This window comes from Leptonotus elevatus, chromosome 3 (assembly GCF_054856555.1).
Source record: "Leptonotus elevatus isolate MCC_2025b chromosome 3, RoL_Lele_1.0, whole genome shotgun sequence".
Lineage (NCBI taxonomy): Eukaryota > Metazoa > Chordata > Actinopteri > Syngnathiformes > Syngnathidae > Leptonotus > Leptonotus elevatus.
In genome coordinates this window covers 20762568-20780920 of record NC_141241.1, presented here as the reverse complement: position 1 = coordinate 20780920, position 18353 = coordinate 20762568, and the positions used below count along the sequence as shown (strand labels likewise).

At 38.4% G+C, this 18353-nt stretch overlaps 1 protein-coding gene and 1 long non-coding RNA gene across 2 annotated transcripts; one reads left to right on the top strand and one right to left on the bottom strand.

The window, feature by feature from the left end:
• Positions 1–1666: 1666 nt before the first annotated feature.
• Positions 1667–5973, bottom strand: slc35c1 (solute carrier family 35 member C1). The gene is made up of 2 exons (XM_086070489.1): positions 5187–5973; positions 1667–4149 (listed from the first exon to the last, which is right to left on the bottom strand). Exons 1-2 carry the CDS (start codon positions 5698–5700, stop codon positions 3572–3574), a joined length of 1092 nt encoding a protein of 363 aa, XP_085926615.1. The 5' UTR covers positions 5701–5973; the 3' UTR covers positions 1667–3571.
• An 8154-nt stretch (positions 5974–14127) lies between these two features.
• Positions 14128–15922, top strand: LOC147177404 (uncharacterized). Its single transcript, XR_015094430.1, has 3 exons — positions 14128–14454; positions 14682–14850; positions 14920–15922. It is a non-coding gene; the product is annotated as an uncharacterized LOC147177404 (long non-coding RNA).
• Positions 15923–18353: the final 2431 nt, after the last annotated feature.

Genomic DNA, 18353 nt, shown 5'->3' with positions numbered 1-18353 from the left:
GCACAAACTTCATACAGGCTTCATTTGTTTCCGTGTTTGCCAACTTGACAGATGACAGATGGGACTCTAAGTGGAAATTTCTGCTTGAGCCATAGAAAAATAGTTGTTGGAAAAATACTGAGAGCAAATCAAAGGTAAACACAAAAGGCTTTTCTTTGTCTTTTAATAGAAATGGGTTTGGGAAAAACAAAACTACCAGCTTTGTTTGATTTGTATTTAACTTAGAATCATGCATATTGAGGTTTATTTTGTATGGAACATAATTTGTGTGTGTGTGTGGGGGGGGGGGGGGGTAGAGATTGTAAAATAGGCTTTTAGCAAAAATTCGTCATAGTATTATTAAATGAGTCAGCTCTGGTTGTACCAGCGACGTAAGTGAAGTGTTGTTGCCATCAAGTGGCATTGTGCAGAATTACAACAGTGAAGCAGTTTATTTTTTTATCCTGGTAGAAGACGTCAGTGTTACTTGTTAATAGTGTTCCTAATGATGAGTTATTAACATTGTTTTTCAGTTTCAATTTATATTTTAGCCGTTTTGGATTTAGTTATAGCAGTATGGCTCAATGAATAGAATTGTATTATCTGTCTCACTCTCAGAAGAAGGGCAACGGGTTTGTTCCATTTGCTATCTTGAGGGGAGTGTTGGTCTGGGGCCGGTCTCTGCCGGTCGGAAGAAGGGAGTCACAGGCTTATTATTATTGTTTTTCTCTAATCTGATTTTTACCCATGGGAACAGATTCTCTTGTATTCACTGAGTTGTAACCAAATGTACTGTGGGCTGATGGGTGGAGACTTTTCACCCACTTTTTAATAAATAATGATGTGCCGGAGTGGACGACACACAACCTGATGGAACACGGCTTCAGTGTCGTCAGCTTTTGTCATTAGAAGCTTCTGATAATTATAATACCTTTGCAAAGGGACTTCTTCACCAGAATCTCACCATTCAGTTAATTGAACACGCAAAGAGTACAATACTTAATATTGTCTACTCTAACACTACCTTTATCTACAACAGTATTATAAAACCATCATTTCATAATTTCTTATCCCACTGCTAAAAACACAATTAATATTTTTGGGGAAATAGAAAGTAAGTACTAGCAATCTGGGCATACCTGGTGGTGTGCACATTTGCCTGACATTTGTGAATGAATCTCGGTGGGCTCTTACCTTCATACGCCGTAGCATCTCGTCCCAGAGACCCAGCCAGCGACAAGCATTTGAATCAGCCCCGGTGTAAGGAGAAGAGACGACATTGACTACATAATGATAAAGGTCGTGCGCTGTGAATTCCGGCTGAGTCGGCGATTTGATTAACTTGGTAAAAACAGTAGGCAACAGAAGGTAAGGGGCTGTTTTCAAACTAGCGATCTCCAACTGAAGTAAATATCGTGCTCTGAGTCCCGACTAAATGTGCAACTCCAACTGACAAGCAAACTTTGGTTGAAGTAATAGATTCCATGGCTCTATGGGCAATAACTTTTAATTTGTAAAATAACAGTCGCTAAGTCACTCCGGGCCATGTCCACTTCCATTCAACAATCATTTCTTTCCGCCGTCCATCATAGGGCAGTCACGTGATCACGTGACGTAGGTGCAAATGATCAATATGGACGGGAGAATCCGCTTCGATGAAAAGTGCAAAAAAGTGCTCTAGCCCAGATACAGTACTGCATAATGTGCATATATTTCTCTGGTTTTTAAGTCTTGTGATGTTTAAATTAAACATGACAAAGATTCCCATCAATCAAATTAAATCATTATTATATTATTTCTTTACACAAAAATATATAAATATCAATCAGTACTATGATCAAATCGAATAAAAAGTGTTTTTTTCTTCTTTTTTATGTTTGTGTTAGAGATCTGTGCCTCGACCTCGAGTGATGCACAAGCGTTTTGAGGCAGACTGGCCTCCCCATAGTGACGGGTGTGTAAAAACTACTACAGTATAATTTGGCAAAAGCAGCAAAACCAAGAGATGCTGCCATGACAACACCAGTGTGGATTGCTTTGATTGTTCACATTACCATGACAACAATAGTTAGCTCATCTGCCTCACAGTTGAGTTTCGGCAGTTCAATTTCAGTTTTTGTGTTCTGTCAGTTTTCTGCAGCTGCTCTAGCTTTCTCCCACATTCCAAAAAAACATGCATGTTAGGTTAAGTAAAGATTTAAAATCAGGGTTGTGAGATCCAAGTCCAGAGAGTAAAAACCCTGAAGCAGTTTTGCTTCTACAAGTACTTCACAAGTGGAGAAAAGCTCGTTTACCTGCTAGTTGATTAGAAACACCTGTCGAGCCAATCTGTGGCAGGGTGTTTACTTTCTGGACCTGGATTCTCCAAGCCGGAGGGTGCGTGTGTCATCCGTAAACTGTCAAGGATTTTACTCAATAAATATTAACCTCGCAGAGAACATGGGTGATTGAAAAATACATTTATATGCTGACTGTTGATTTTAGTGTCAAAGAGCAACAAACAAAAACAAACACTGTTATTCAAAATGATATTTCCATGTTTACGAAATACACTTTTACCCTCTGGCGGTGACAAACACATTGCTTGTTTAGTCGGTCGCAAATGTAATTGTAGAAATAATAGATAAATTGGTAACTTGACTTACAAGTGCACCAACTTGCATGTTTCTTTGTGATAGGAACCATTGCTCAGTCATTTTACTTCAGTATGAAATGAATTAAATTTGCATGTCAAGGGACCACTGTAATATCGTTAATTACAAAAACATAAAATAATTCGCACCATTACAGGAAAGCGTCATGAAATCATAAATCCACAGTATGACTAAAACCCAAACGCCTACAAAAGTCCATTTCACAATCATAAATGCAAACAATAAAATCTGAAGCAGACACAATTAAATTCTAAGATAAGTGATTTGAAAAATAATAATTTTTATGAAATGTACAACAGGTATACCCAGTGTTGTGCTCGTTACTTAAAAAAATACTACTTAATTACTATTTATTTCATTTGAAAAGTAACTCAATTCCTCTGATGATGCAATACTATTACTACTGTAACTCTTTAGTTACTTTTAATAGCAATGCATTACTTGTTTAAGTAATCAGTACAGCTGGAAACTGGTTAAAAATGTATCTCACGGGGTACAATACATTAGAAACTTGACATTATGGTGTTACCCAGAGATCCGTGTTGGGTCCAAAGCTTTTCAATGTATATATATATATATGACGTTTTTAATGTATCACAATTACTAAAGCTTATACTATTTGCAGATGATAAACATATTGTATAGTAGTAATACTTATAATGAGTTGGTAACTGCTGTGAACGAGTTAAAATCCATCAAAAAGTGGATAGACATAAATAAATTATCTCTAAATTTACACAAAATAAAAGTTATGTTTGCTAATGTAATTATGAATTCCATATAACTATTGATGGTGTTCAGATTGAAAATGCACCCTATTGTAACTGTCACTGAGTTACTGTATTTAAAAAAGTAATGCGTTGGGAATGATGGTTATTGTAAAAAGTAACTAAGCTACAGTAATGCGTTACTAGTAACTAGTTCCTGCCCAACACTGACTATACCCCTGTGTTTCCTTTCTCCCCAAATATCAATTTTTCTTTGGCAAAATCCTGAGGCCTGGAGGGAGTCTTCTTCATTTCTCGGCTCTTGACCCACGTGTAGGCTGAAGAACCAACTAGGACCAACATGTTACTGGTCCACCACAGAAGGCTTTTACTGTAAGAGTTGTACACCACTGCGATAACAGTCTGAGCACAGGCTTTTGCAGTCCCTGAGACATTGTGTGTCAGCGGGCTGGTATACTTGATCTGCAGGCCTGTGACATAGCCGATGGCAAACCCAAACACTCCTCCAAGTGTCATCATGCCCCAAAACCATAGATCAGTGAGACGGCTGAAGCTGGTGACACGCCCCACCTCTCCAAACACAAGAATGAGTGGGAGGAAGAGGACACATGCATTGATATTGTTATAGTAGGATAGTTTCCAGATATTTCCATCCACTGCAGGCATCACTTTCTTGGTGAATATGGCATTGAGAGACACACAGGCACTGGCGACCACACCAAAGAAGACCCCTGACCAGGAGAGGGAGCCCGCCATGCCTTCCTGGTCCACACCGAGCCAGAATCCACCTGAGAAACAACACAAGCAGGATGATGTTTTCATACCCCTGTCCAAATGTCAGCTTTGTTTCTTATAGATATAAAAAAGAATGAGCTAATAATTCATTTCAAAACCTTTTCCCACCATTAAATAATATTTCCTCTTGTTATTTAGTCTTATTTAAAATTTAAATTTAGGAATTTATCTTAAAAGCACAAAAAGTGAAAAGGCTCCAGAATCCATGGCTTTTACAAGTGATAAGCTGTTAACTCTTATGTTTTATCAAACAATATTGAGTGTTTTTGGTTAAATTTTCTCCACAGTACATAATCTAATTGAGATTTTAATATTGTACTGTAAACCACAATCTAGAACAAAAATCACAATGGACCCTTTTTAGTTTCGTGCTTTTAGCTAATGAAACTTTCAGTTAAACATAATATGTGTACGTAAATCATAAGATTATTTGACTGGTATTATAGAATGGCTGTTCTGCTGTGTCTAAAGACAACTTGCAAACCATTTTGGGACTTATTGATGTAGCTTAATACAGTTGACCACAAGGCAATTCATGTTTCTCAGAATGATCACATAAGTACTTTGGACAATAGACTTCAAAGATGTGCAACTGTGTCCAAAAACCCAGTCCCATGTCAACAGACTTTATTACATCATGCCTGTCGAGTATCATCACTTCTTAAATTTGCCACACCAAATAAACAGAAATGCACGTGCCTCCTCAATTCTGTTTCGTTAGTTTATTAGTTATGCTTTATTCCTGATAGATAATAAGTAAAGGCATGTTCAGAAATGTGCCCAAATCGTTTAGTTATTTCATGTTTCATTGTTTGTATGTCAATAGACATATGTTATCACTGTTTTGATTAAAATTGTTAGTAAATATCATACACCAAATAGTTAAGTTTTTGTGTTTCCTGAAAAAAATTACTTAAGCGATTGTTTAAAGGTGTCGATATATTGCTTTCTGTAGTGTCATTGTTATTGATGATCACAAGACCAGTTCAGATTTCCGAACACGTTCAGTGTGAAACATGAGCCGACGTACCTAAAATGATCCCGCAGCACAATATGGCTCTGAAGGAAGTGGTCTGTTTCAGGATCACATATGACAGCAGCACATTAAATACAGTGCTGAGGGAACGTCCCACCGTGTAGAAGGCCACTCCGACATGTTTCAGGCACAGGTTGTTGAAGGTTATCATGCTGATAAAGACCACCGACAAGGGCAAAACTTCGCGGGACGTCTTCACGTCAAATTTGACCGACGGGAAGTCGATCAATTGCGGGCACGCGGCAGACAACAGCTGCATCAGCCAGCAGAGTGCCACAGTCACAACACACTGGTAGAAGGTCACAAACAGCGGCGCGTCCAGGTCGCGATTGTCCAGTAGGTGATTATTGAGGAACACCATTGTTATGGAGATGAACCAGTACAAGGCTACCACCGCTGCTATCCTTGCAGCTCGGAAAAAAAAGGTCTCTCCGAGTCCGTCTTGGTCCACCATTTCCACACCAGCCATCCTCAAAATACTGGACCGCTTCAGCTGCGTCCTGTTCATGGTTGAAGAGAAAGGCGGTCATTTAGCTAACCAACAGCCGCGATTAATACGTTTCCCCCCCTCGCGCACACACGCAAACACAAGAATGTGGTTTCCCGGTCGGGAAGTGAACCCTCGCGACATCAACGTCTCAACCGGCCCCTTTAAAAGCTAAATGAAACGGTTTTTTTCCATAACCGATTATAGTGTCGGTAAAAATCAAGTGCACATAATTCTATGTATAATAAAATACAAAACAAATACAGTAGTGATCAATGTCTTACTGTTATCCGAGTGACTACTTTAACGTAAATGCAACCTATTTTCATTGCTTTTATTTTGAAAGTAAATATTACTACCGGAAGTTAAAGATTCATGACATCTTACTTATGACCACACTTCCTCGTTTCAGTTTCCATTACAGTGCCAATTTCTTAAAACAGATATGAGTCATGTATGGCATACATATGATACATAATATTATGAGAATCCTGTGTGTATATGTTTTGTTTTTGTCACTGCAGTTTTGTCGTTGTATGGACTATATGCTCAAATCACTTCCGCATTCGACGTATGAGTGCACTCAACCTTCTGGTGCAGGGAGACTTCAGCGGAGCGCACTGTTGATGCGATGTAAAATCTAAGCCTACATCTTTAACCTACTGAAAAAGAACAGGAGTCGCTTCTTGCTTTAACACTATGTCTATCAGAATTTTAAAACCACTAATTAAATCACCCAGAGCCGTAATTTTAACGGCTTGAGCTCTGGTAATGATGCCATTGCTTACAATTATTATTACACGTAAATACAATCCGTTTGAGTTGCTACTAAAGCTATTTTGTTTATTACATTTTTTTTAAATGTAAATTATGTATTGTAGCTCCTCTCCCGGGACTACTGGAGTCCACACAGTAACACCCCCCCCCCCCCCCCCCCTCAAATTCTCCCTCCCAACCAGTCAGACGGTAAGGTTGAGGTGTTGGTTCATAACTTGTTCATTTTCCTTTTTTATTTTTTTATTTTAACAATACGTTATTGGATAAGAATATATATAAGTTATTGTACTTCCTACTCCTTTTGAACATGTAAATTATGACAATGATTACTTATTTTCTTTCTTCAAATTTGTATTTTAACTTCATTTTATATTTTGTAATGTTCTAATATGTTCGACGATCTCTGCTTCGTCAATATTTTGAAGCAGATATACTGCCTCTACTGTTTTTGTTTTGTTTTTAATGTCAGCCGATGGTGACATTTCTCTTAATGCCTTGCTGAAAAGTGGTTGCTTTGGAAATCCGACAGCATTGTCAGCGGTGCAAAAATGACTCAAATATGTTCACGTTTTTTAATACAATAAAATGGCAGCATATGAATAATATAGACACAGGCACATGAAAAGTCAAAACGCCATGTTGGGTGAATTTGAAGCTCCTATGAGCATCCTGACCAGAGGAACATGGGGATGCAATTTCAGGCAGTCCGTTAAGCAGAACACACTTTTTAAGTAACAAACACGTGTTGTTTTCGTGAGTTTATATTCCGAATGTAAACGCAATTGTTTCGGACCTATTTATACAGGATCTTCTTTTATTGATGAAAGCTAAGTGTGAGTGATTGTTTCACACGTCAATGATATGGGTTGCATTTACTTCTTTCGTCCACTAGATGTCCCATATGTTGCGTTCACTGACGCACCAAAGCTCTGAATCTTTCTCGGCACAATTTGAAAGAAAGCCTCAAAGGTTCACAAAGCTTCACCAGCACATCTCTAATGATAAACATCAAACAGATACCTGCAAGTGTGAGAAAACAAAACAAACTGGGCAGCAAGCTGCGTGATCCCATGTCTATCACATGCTTAGCACAAAAATTAAGCAGTTTAGTATGTTACAATACTGACGGCAAATTAACACGCACACACACATATAGGAAGAACCACTTAAACAAAAAGCTCCCACAGCCCCAAACCCTTCAATCACTCTATACAGTACAGCAATTGCCGAATATTCTTTCAAATAACATCACATCAAAAAACGTTTGCTTTATCTTTACATTTAAACTTTAGAAAAATGAACTTTTTATCGAGGCGGTTCTCCCCAAGCACGTACCTCTTGTAGGCCAGACGCCAACTGAAAACGCGAGGGGAGCAACACGGTATATCCCCTATTATTTAAAAAATAATAAAAGCTTTAACTGACAAAAACACAGGAAGTGACCAATATAAAGCCCCTACTGTTCAATAATAACCCACTTTAAATATAAAATTAAAAATTAATACATACATAAACACAATTACAATAATTTACAATAGTCGTTTTTCTATCTGTTACACCTAAACAACCATCAGCTACTTCGAGTCAATGGGTTACCCTGAAGACATGCATTTAAATCCAAGGAAAACGGGAAATGTACTGCTTGTCGAGCAATGTCGAGCATTCATTGTTGTTATTATTGTGGAAATACTGAAGGCATCCCATACGTTATCATATCAGTTCAACCCTTAACTGTAATATAGCATTACGACACAAGATGGCAGCAAACAATTGATGTACAGTACTTTCACGCTGCCTCCAAGTACGTCTATCGATTCGAAAATATTATGGATGTCTTGAACACTTGAAATGATCGGTCACCGGTAATTGAAATAATATGTGGTACACAAACAAATGAATTGTTTAAGAACAATTCAAATACTTTGTGTTTGTATCATTGCAGACACCAAATTATGTTAAATTTTCAGCAGCAGGATTCAAGCAATACAAAGGTGGTGCACTTCTTCTACTGAGACTTGGAATGGAGTGAGTAGTTTGACTTTGGAAGAATTTGATATTCATTTTATGGTCTGCTTCCTTGACCTCTCCCAGTCGGAGCAATTTCCACTCATTATAATATTATTTTTATATTCACTCTGCAGTTAATAGCCACCATACATCCATACATCCGTTTTCTAACCGCTTTTCCTCACAAGGGTCGCTGAAGCCTATCCCAGCTGTCTTCGGGCATTAGGCGGGGTACACGCTGAACTGGTTGCCAGCCAATCGGAGGGCATACAGAGACGCATAACCATCCACACTCACAACCACACCTAGGGACAAGTTGGAGTGTCCAATCAACCTAGCAAGCATGTCTTTGGAATGTGGGAGGAAACCGAAGTACTCAGAGAAAACCCACGCAGGCGCGGGGAGAAGATACAAACTCCACCCTGGAAGGCCGAAGCCCGGACTCGATTTCACGCCCTGTGCACTGGGAGGCGGACGTGCTATCATTCATCCACCGCGCCACCAATTATTTCAGTAACAAAAGAAAAATAATTATGATAATGATATACGTGATTCAGTTTGAGGTAGGCCTACTGTATTTTTTTAAATTACCATACCAAATGCAATTTGTACAACTTGTGTCATTTTTCATTTTTCCTATTGAAGAACATGTTTTCTTCGTTTGTTTTTTGCAAATTAAACTTTCTTGTTGGCTTCTTAAACAGTGTAATATCGTCAACGGAAACATACCTATACTAGACTGTTGTTTAAAGTTACGATGTCGAAATAATCTTCATATTCCAAGTCCCTGTCGCTCTTCTTTACTCAAAGAAACGTCAGCCACCGAAGTTCCACTAGTCTAGACACATAATACGATACTATGTGTTACACTAATACTTCAATGAGTAGTTGGAAAAGCTCAAACGAAGCATAATTGCGCGAGGGACCCATGAGAAAACAAAATAAATAAATAAATGCAAAAGATCGATACTAGCTCTTTGGTATCGATATGATACCGGTAGTCATTTTAGTATTTTTTTCCCAAATGTTATTACAAAACATGATTACATAACACAACAGGTACAAAAAAAGAAAGGAACAAGTACATAACATCATATGTGGGTGTAGAAATATTTATTAGATTCGATTATATCGATACTTGGATCGATCTGCACAGCCCTAGAAGAAACAGGCAGAACAGTAACAGTATGATGTCTAGAAGGTTTAATTATATCAGAATCATTGACACACTGCCATCTAACGCATTCAAAATGGTACCCTGTTCATATAATGTCTTCGTCAACACCCACACAGGATTTGACAGCCTAAACCAGGGGTAGGCAACCCTGGTCCTAAGTAATCGCAGTCCTTGCGTGTTTTAGATGGCTCCTTCCTTCAACACAGGTGAGGATCGTTATCGGGCTTCTCCAGAGCTTGCTGATCAGCTGGTCATTTGAGTCACCTGTGTTGGAGGAGGGAGACATCTAAAACACATATGAATGTGTCTCTCTAGGACCAAAGTTGCCTACCCCTGGCCTAAACAATGTTTCTAGGTGTACCAAAATGGATCTTAACTGTTTTTAAATGGTCGAAGTGTGCAGAAAATAAGAAAATGCAACGCCTTGGCAAGTGAAAACTTACAGCAGTAAACAATTCTAGCTGAAGTTATACAATCTGGTCATGCACCAAAGAGTCATATTGTCACACTTTAATGCCATGTTTCTGTTCCATGACAGCCTGCTGGGTCATGTTTTTTTTTCTATGTCCTACAATTCCTGGCGTTCGACTGAGTGGGCGGAGTCCCCCGCTGCACACCTGAGGATTATCTCAATCATCTTGGTATTTAGATGCAGCAGAAACTGAGGTTGGATTATTCTCTCTGGCATTGCCCACGTTTCTTGTTGTTCAGTCAACGTCCTTTAGCTGGGAGGTGTGTCCAGCGAGGATCCAGTTTGGATTTTTGCACCTTTAGTTTTCTTGTTGCGCTGACTTTGTCATCGTCTCTTTTAGTTGTACTTTTTGTGGGTCATTATTATCGCGCAAGGTGCTCCTTTTGTTCTGTTTTGGTTGTACTGTACTTTGACTTTGAGTATCCCTCATGTGCTTGTTCATGCTCTTTTTGTAAAATCTTATTTCCTACATTTCTGGTATTCAGTCTGCTTTGGGGTCCAGTTATACAGTTTTACTTTACACCACTGTAACATTTAATGTATACAATCTAAAAGAGGAACATTTATTCATGTCAAAAGGCATTTTCTGTAGTTGAGACATCATGCCACATAAAAATAGTTAACCTTGCAAGGATATAACAGTCAAGAAATGAGGACATCCAAAAGAATGAAGTCATTAAACATGAATGAACTATCTTCAGAAATAAATAGCACTATAAAACCACTGAGGAGCTCTTAGCTATTTGGTACAAGCTGGTCATTCTTTGTCTTATTGTAGCTCAGCAACATGAAATCCAGTTGCAGTATACTGCATATATGTTAGTGTCCTAACTTATATTGTTGCCCTGATGATGTTTGCCTTTGTTCAGTTGGCTACAAACACCCGTCATAAGAGACCAAGTTCTGTGTTGACAAAGCTTCCATTCATGTACAGTAGGTCAGAGTTATGTACACCTCAGCGAGACACATAGGTCACGAGTCCACATAACACGGCCCTAGGTGCCACAAACACCTGCAAGGCAATTACATTTCCCCTTTCACTCCTGCATGTCCTTGAAGTGAGGAAAATAAGCGATAACAGCGAAGTAACTCTAAAATGAAATGATTCATGAATAAATATTACATTGTAGCAATTAAAATAAGTGGTTTTGTATCACAGTTTGCGAGTCAAAATTCAGACTTTGCGCCTCATTAGAGCACACTGAGTAGGAATACTAAAGATTTTAAAGTCGCCGTATGGGAAGCAGAAGGCGGAAGAAAAGGGTCAGTGTGGAAGACGTTACAGAATGCTGGCCTGACTGGGCCAGTACAAATGTCACGTTCACATAGAACTGTGAAAAAATATGGCCATGTAGCATGTTGCAAAGAAAGGCAGAGTTAGGAAATGTCTATAATGTGAGGTGAGGTTCAAGTTTTCAATATGCAGAGGCCGCCAAATAAGTTCAAGGATATCAGCAATGCAGCAAGAAATCTCAGCAATGTATGAAGGGCTGTTGCAAAGTAAAAGAAGATGATTGTGAGGAAATGTCCCTATATATTTTATTGTTGAAATGACGAACTTCCTCAATCAAGCTAAACATAGATCAGAAAAAAGAATTGCTGCACAATTTATTAAAGACATGTAGACAAGCACAGTAAAAACTGTAAAAAAAACATAGCATAACACCTAAAATTATTCATTCTTGTCTTTCACCAGAACATGATTAGCATAATATATGATGTGTTTCTGGATTAAGTAAAAGCAGGTGATGCCTGTAAGTGAGCATCGTGTGTTTGAGTGCACTACAAAGGTCACCAGAAGAATTTCTCACCGAGTGATTCACTTAATGCACCACTGCAAATGAAGGCTAAGTGGGGTGTTCTGCGTGCATGCGTTTTCACGCCCCAGCACCGTTGTGAGAACTTGGTTAATTATCTCCCTCTTTATTTCGATTGTTCTCAAAACCAACCTTTAATGTGCTGTTGGAAAGTGTAAATAGGGAGTTTATGCTTGATCAATAACGGGATTTTGGAGAAGTTCTCCAGTGTTTTCCTTTTTCTGTCCAATAATCACGCTTCAGTTCACTCATTTCATCTCTTCTATCTTTTGCTTTTGATCTATTTTCTACAGAAAAAGGTTCACTGACCTTCAGGTTAAGATTTCCTTCAGGAATCACAGGAAGTACAGTAAACCCAAATGTATTCACATTCAGCATTCAGAAATTCACCTCATAATGTTTTATTTTGCTTTGTTAGAAAAAAATCCAATCAAATATGCATCACACACTTTGATACGAATGTACATTACAATTTAACATGCTTAATAACAGCATTAGCTAAAATGGTTGCACAACATAGATGTGCGTTCAGAGAGTCAATTATAGATTAATCTCATAAAATGAAATGAATAAAAATACTGTTTGTAACCCTCCCCCCAAAAAAAACAAAAAACGAAAACAAGTTGGGTCTTTTGAAACCTCGCGGAAGATTCCTTTGGGAAAAATAAGTAATCACAGACTACACTTTAAGACTTTTGACTGTCAATTTATAATGACTCGTTTTTTCAAAGGCCCATTTTATTTCGTTTTAATTGTTCAATTTGTGTGGTGCTATTGTTATTGATGACTTATTGTCACTAGCAATTTGTTAAAAGTTACCTTCTCTGATGAGTTCATTTATGGTCACAGCCCACTCCTCTTAGCTCCCTAGTCTTATCTAGAGTCATCCGTGTTATTTTTGTGTAAAGTGGTTACAAATAACCTAAACACATCTTTCTTTTACAGAAACATGCTATTTGTGTAGTTTTCGAATGTGGTTACAGAGATCATGCCAATCCAATATTTATACAAATACAAACTTGAAAAAAATATTGAATTGATGGAGTTTAACCGCCTTAAAATAATGTATAAAGCCCATCTTGAAATTTTACCAATTAACATGCAAATTGTATTTTTTATTTTATTTTAATATAATTAATTCTTTTTTTTTTTTAAACCAGGCCAACACATCTAAATAATGAATTGAGAAATTTACTTTTCAGCAGCCAATGACTTTTTTTTTGCTGTTCTATAAACAGACGCTATGCATTGCATACAGTACAATCGTTTGCTTTTCGGACATCCATCCTACACAGTGAACTTAGATGAAAATATCACGTTGTATATGACTCACCAGCACCAATTATTTTATGTAATATCCAGACTTTAAAGTTTAACAATGTAAAATAAACGGGACAAAACCCTCCTGCAAGGGTTTCCTCACAGGAGGATCAAAACCTCAGCAGTAATTAAAAACGACTCCTCATAAAACACAAATCAAGACTAACCATTTGCCTAATTAATTTCAATTAACTCTTCTTTTTTTCCTTGATCTTGTCATTTTTTTGCTTCCAACAAGCAAAATACAAGGGGTGATACAATAAAATTGGGATGGACTGATGAATAAAACCAACCAAAGCATTTTTTTTTTGCACAGGGTTTGAGATGTTACTCTTCCCAGACCAGTTCAGTATTTGGTCCCATTTTATCTCAGCAAGTTAAAAGCTGCCTTGTTGCATCTAATTTTTGCATGCTGTCACACATCACTTTAGTGCTCCTTGGGGGTAGTCATGCCTTCATCTTGCAGCAGGAGAATTGTTTAAGTGCTAAATGGTTTGTGGTTAAGTGCTGTGGCAGTGCTCTGAGGACTTTTCACTGAAGACAGACTATAAGGCTTATTTAAAGTCATACCACCAAGTCAATTCCAATCAAATATTAATGCAAATTGATACAGGCTTTCATCATCATCCTTAGAATCATAATTGCAGATTTAAAGACCTCTTCCAATCACATGATGCTGCTTTATTTCAAATAAATTCATCCTCTTGCCCTCAGTGTAGATAGCTGACAAATACTAACTCTTGCTTACATTACAACAGTTATTCAATATAGCACAATACCTTTAACTTAAAGTGACAGTGTGTAATAATTGACCACTAGATGTCGCTATATCATATAATGCAGCCAAAGTGCATTCATTTTCAAGTATGCACTCTATGGTGGCTCAGAGAGACAAAATTTTGCAAGGCTGCCTCCATTTCTTATTTTGCTTGGGTGAATGAGCATCTCGGCGAGCCACGGCAACTTAGTAGCCGGTGCGAAGCTCGGCGAGCGACGCCAAAAGACAGAGTGAGTCGGATTTAGCCGGATAAACTAACAAGAGCGGCTAGCGGGAATGAGTCAGAGCCATAAGCTGGAGTGGCTAACAAGAGCGGCTAACGGGAGAAGCTAGTTTAAAAAAAAGCTAGTGAAAGTTTGCAAAGCAGAAGGTAACAAGCAACGGGAGCGACTCAGCGACGATCACCTGCAGCCCCCAGCTGTAGAAGGTAAGCAGCACTTGGCACATCAACCTATCATTATTCTTTCCACATGGTGTAACGCGCGCGAGCTGATCAGCCATGGCAGTTTGGAATGTCGGGAGAGTGGCCCGACATTCGGGAGCGTCAGCTACGTTCTGTTTTGTTTCTGTGTAAAGGTATAGTGTAGTGTGTTTCGTCGTGCGTTGCCACACTCGTGTGTCGTTCCACCAATATGTCCACCTCTTTGTTTACAGTTTGCCCCTTTTTCCACCACTTCCCTCTTCCTTGTGTGCTACCCGCGCGCCATAACATCATTTCGTGCCACCCGGCACGTAACACCCGGGTTGAGCCCACTTCATGGGCACGAGCCAGTTCCTCGTTTCTCGCATGTTCATCGTTCGCTGGTTTGCGTATTTTTTCAGTGTGCGTATTTTTTTTTTACAGGGTGCTTTTTTATTTTATTTATTTATTTATGTATTTATTTTTTTACAGTGTATGCACGCGCCATCCATCGCCACTGTCAGACGGCTCAGCGCGCAGCCTGCCACCCGCCCCATGGTTCACGCAGACCCCCGCCGGCCACGAGCGCTCGAGTGGAGTTTCGGGGGCACCGTGGCAATGCGGTCCCGGTCAAAATGGGTTTACGTGTCCTGCCTCGTATCTTCATCATTAAAATTAAGAGATAAAGGGCCGACAAACGACGGATTTTTACCCGGGATGGGAACCACCGCCGGCGGGGTAACTTTTTGAAAATTCTTGGTGTCCTGGAGGTCTTTTGCCAACCGTATCTCCCCAGCCCTACGTCCTACCGGGAACATACTCAGATTTGTCTTGACGAGACCTTTCTAACGATGTATGGCCCGTCGCGGTCCAACCTTGCCCGTCGCCTTCGCGACCTGGTGATAGAGGCCCGACAGTTTCCCAATTTCATGCCCTGGAATGCTAGTGCGTTCGCCACCGCCTCATGGCTCACCCCTAGATTACACCGCTTGCATGTGCATTGTGGATCCGCCGATTTGTTTCAATTTCCAACTTGCTCATATTACGGCTGCGTATGCGGTGCGGATCGGCTGCCGACCAGCTTGTCTTACCGAAACCGCCAGACGCTCCCGAGCCTCCCGGTCAAAATGGATTTCTCAGCCTCGTATCGTCATTAAAATTAAGAGTGTCATTTCTAACCACTGTTTTGTTGTTGTTGTGTGTGTTTTTTTTAATTACTATTTCTATAATTTTTTTAGGAAAACATACCGGCCGGAAAAAATGGATCGATCGCCGTTATATTTTTGTTTCTCAAATAAATGTTTTGGATATTAGTTTAATCCTATTTAATTGTTATTATTATTTTTAAATCTACAAAGGTTTGAACACTGAGAATGTATAGGCCTACAGTGTTTAAATAAGAGATACAGTATGTGAGAAAATGTTGACGCCTATCAAGAAAAGTGCATGTATAAAGTGTGTGGTGAGGTGTTAGCCTTAAAACTTATATCATATAAACAAAACAAAAATATAGTATGAATGATTTTTTTTTAATAGAATAAACGACAAAAATATATACTGGGTTGTATAATAAGTAAATTAAAAAAATGACTGTAAATGAAAAAAGAACATATATGATGAATGAAAAAGCATTCATAATAAACTAAAAATCATACCAAAACAAAAACATATATAATAAACGAAAAATATATATAATTAATGGGGGTAGTTTTTGGAACGTAACACCTGCGAGAAACGAGGGAACACTGTATTGTAAATTCCAACGTATTGGCAAATTTGTGCCCATGTGATTGTGTCATTTCAGTCACCACAGAGCTGGTTACATTACATTGTGTGTGCATCAACCTGCGTCCGTCCTGAATATTTCCGCTTTAATTTCATACCTACACTGTGGTATAAAATAATAATAAAAAATTGAATATTACATTTTACATTGGTGGGGTTTGCGGCCAGAGAGAGGTCCTAAGAAACAAGTAGCAGTGTTTTCAGAAATTAGCGGGACAATGAAGAATCAAATAAAATATAATCACAGCGTTTTCTCAAGAACAATCTAGCTTGCCTAGATGTGGCAGTTGCAATAACTAAAGATTGACAATCTACACAGACAAATAGTAAACGGCATTTGCTCTTACCTGAATCAAGTTAAATGTAAAATAAAACATTTTTTACGCTACAATAGTACTTGTCTTGTTTAAAATGTAAATTTCATGTACATTTTACATAATCATTTTTATTTATGTAAATTTGTTGTTCATAATCAATTATTCATGCGCAAATGTTAAAACTGTTTTTTTGTGGGTGATTGACATTGGCATTGCAGAAAAATAACAATTCCGTCATATGTTATTGTTTACCCATTATTTCAATTAAGAATTTTACAATGTTGTTTTTTTCACATGCACGCATGCACATACATACACGCAGCTCCCCGCCCCACGCACAGCGGCTCAATGGCATGGGTTCGAAGTTCGAACCCCAAGTGAGTGTACACTGCAGGCCAATCAAATTCATTCTGGACAATATATTATCTTTTTACTGCTGAAAATAGCTCAATGAGACAAGTATCCCTTTAAGTGATATGTGTTTGTTGCGTATCACGAATTATTTCTATAACATGAATGAAGACAGAGGATTATGGTGTTTTTAAGGATTATGGTGTTTTTAAGGATTATGGTGTTTTTAAGGATTATGGTGTTTTTAAGGATTATGGTGTTTTTAAGGATTATGGTGTTTTTAAGGATTATGGTGTTTTTAAGTACATTAGTTCATGTTGATATTTATTATGCCAGTCAAGTTGTGAGGGCACAGATCAAAATCTGCAGTGTTAAACACTCGGTCAGCTTTTGCCAAGCTAAGTGGGACGTGCGTACAGTATACGAGTGTGTTAAGAGTTGTAGGAGATGTTAAAAGTGAGAGCTATTCACCATTCTCTCAAGGCTCTGGCCATGTTTCTGCTGACATAGTGAAATATTTATGTGGAATAAATTCTCATCTAATTACAGTGGCTGAATTAATCGGGAAGCATTTAATTAGCCGAGTTTTTCTTTCCAGTTGAGGAGAGGTTTTGATCTAAGCCATATGGCTTCTCCCTTCAATACTGCAGTTCACAGGCTGTTAAATATGAACTACTTTGTCTGTTGCCTCCAAGAAAATCTGCTTTATGGTGACAGAGTGTAATATCCTGAGGTAGTATTGACTGTTGAAAATACTATTATATTATATTTTATTTTATATTGTCAGACAACATATGCAGAATAACTAGAAAATACCGTATTTATTGGCAATAGAAATATGACACATTTAGTGATATGACTTGACTGTAACCCCTTTTTTGTCATTCAAATGAGACATTTGATGCATTACCCCCCCCCCCCCCCCCCCAATGTAAAACAGTATGTCCTGTAGGTGACTTAATAAAATGTCTCTGACATTCTTTTATATATGCAAAGTCTCAAGAATTATATCGCACACCTGGAACTCTCCGGAACACGCATGGGGGCTTAGGAAAGGGCTCTGTCTCTTGCAAATTATTTAGTGTGATCATGTACTTAGGAGCCAATACAAGTAGGCAAGTGTTTATTTGTTTAGTTACGAGTAGCGGATGAGTTTTGAAATAAGAATGACAAGTTGTGGTGAACAACTGATCTAATTCATTTCAAAGCAAATAAAAAGCATGCCATAAATCACCATCTCATTTTTATGTATAAGAATCCTGTTCTGTCCATGTCTATATTGATATGCTGTACTTGGTTAAATGACAAACTGAGAGATTTATTATCATGGTTGCTCAGTTGCAGGACAAACAGTGTTTGTTTGCCAGAGGGCTTTGTCTATGTGCTGCATTAAGGTCATCACTGTAGCAATGACAAAATACTTGCATGACCCTCCGCAAAGTGACCCGTAACAAAGCTAAAATTTGAATATTA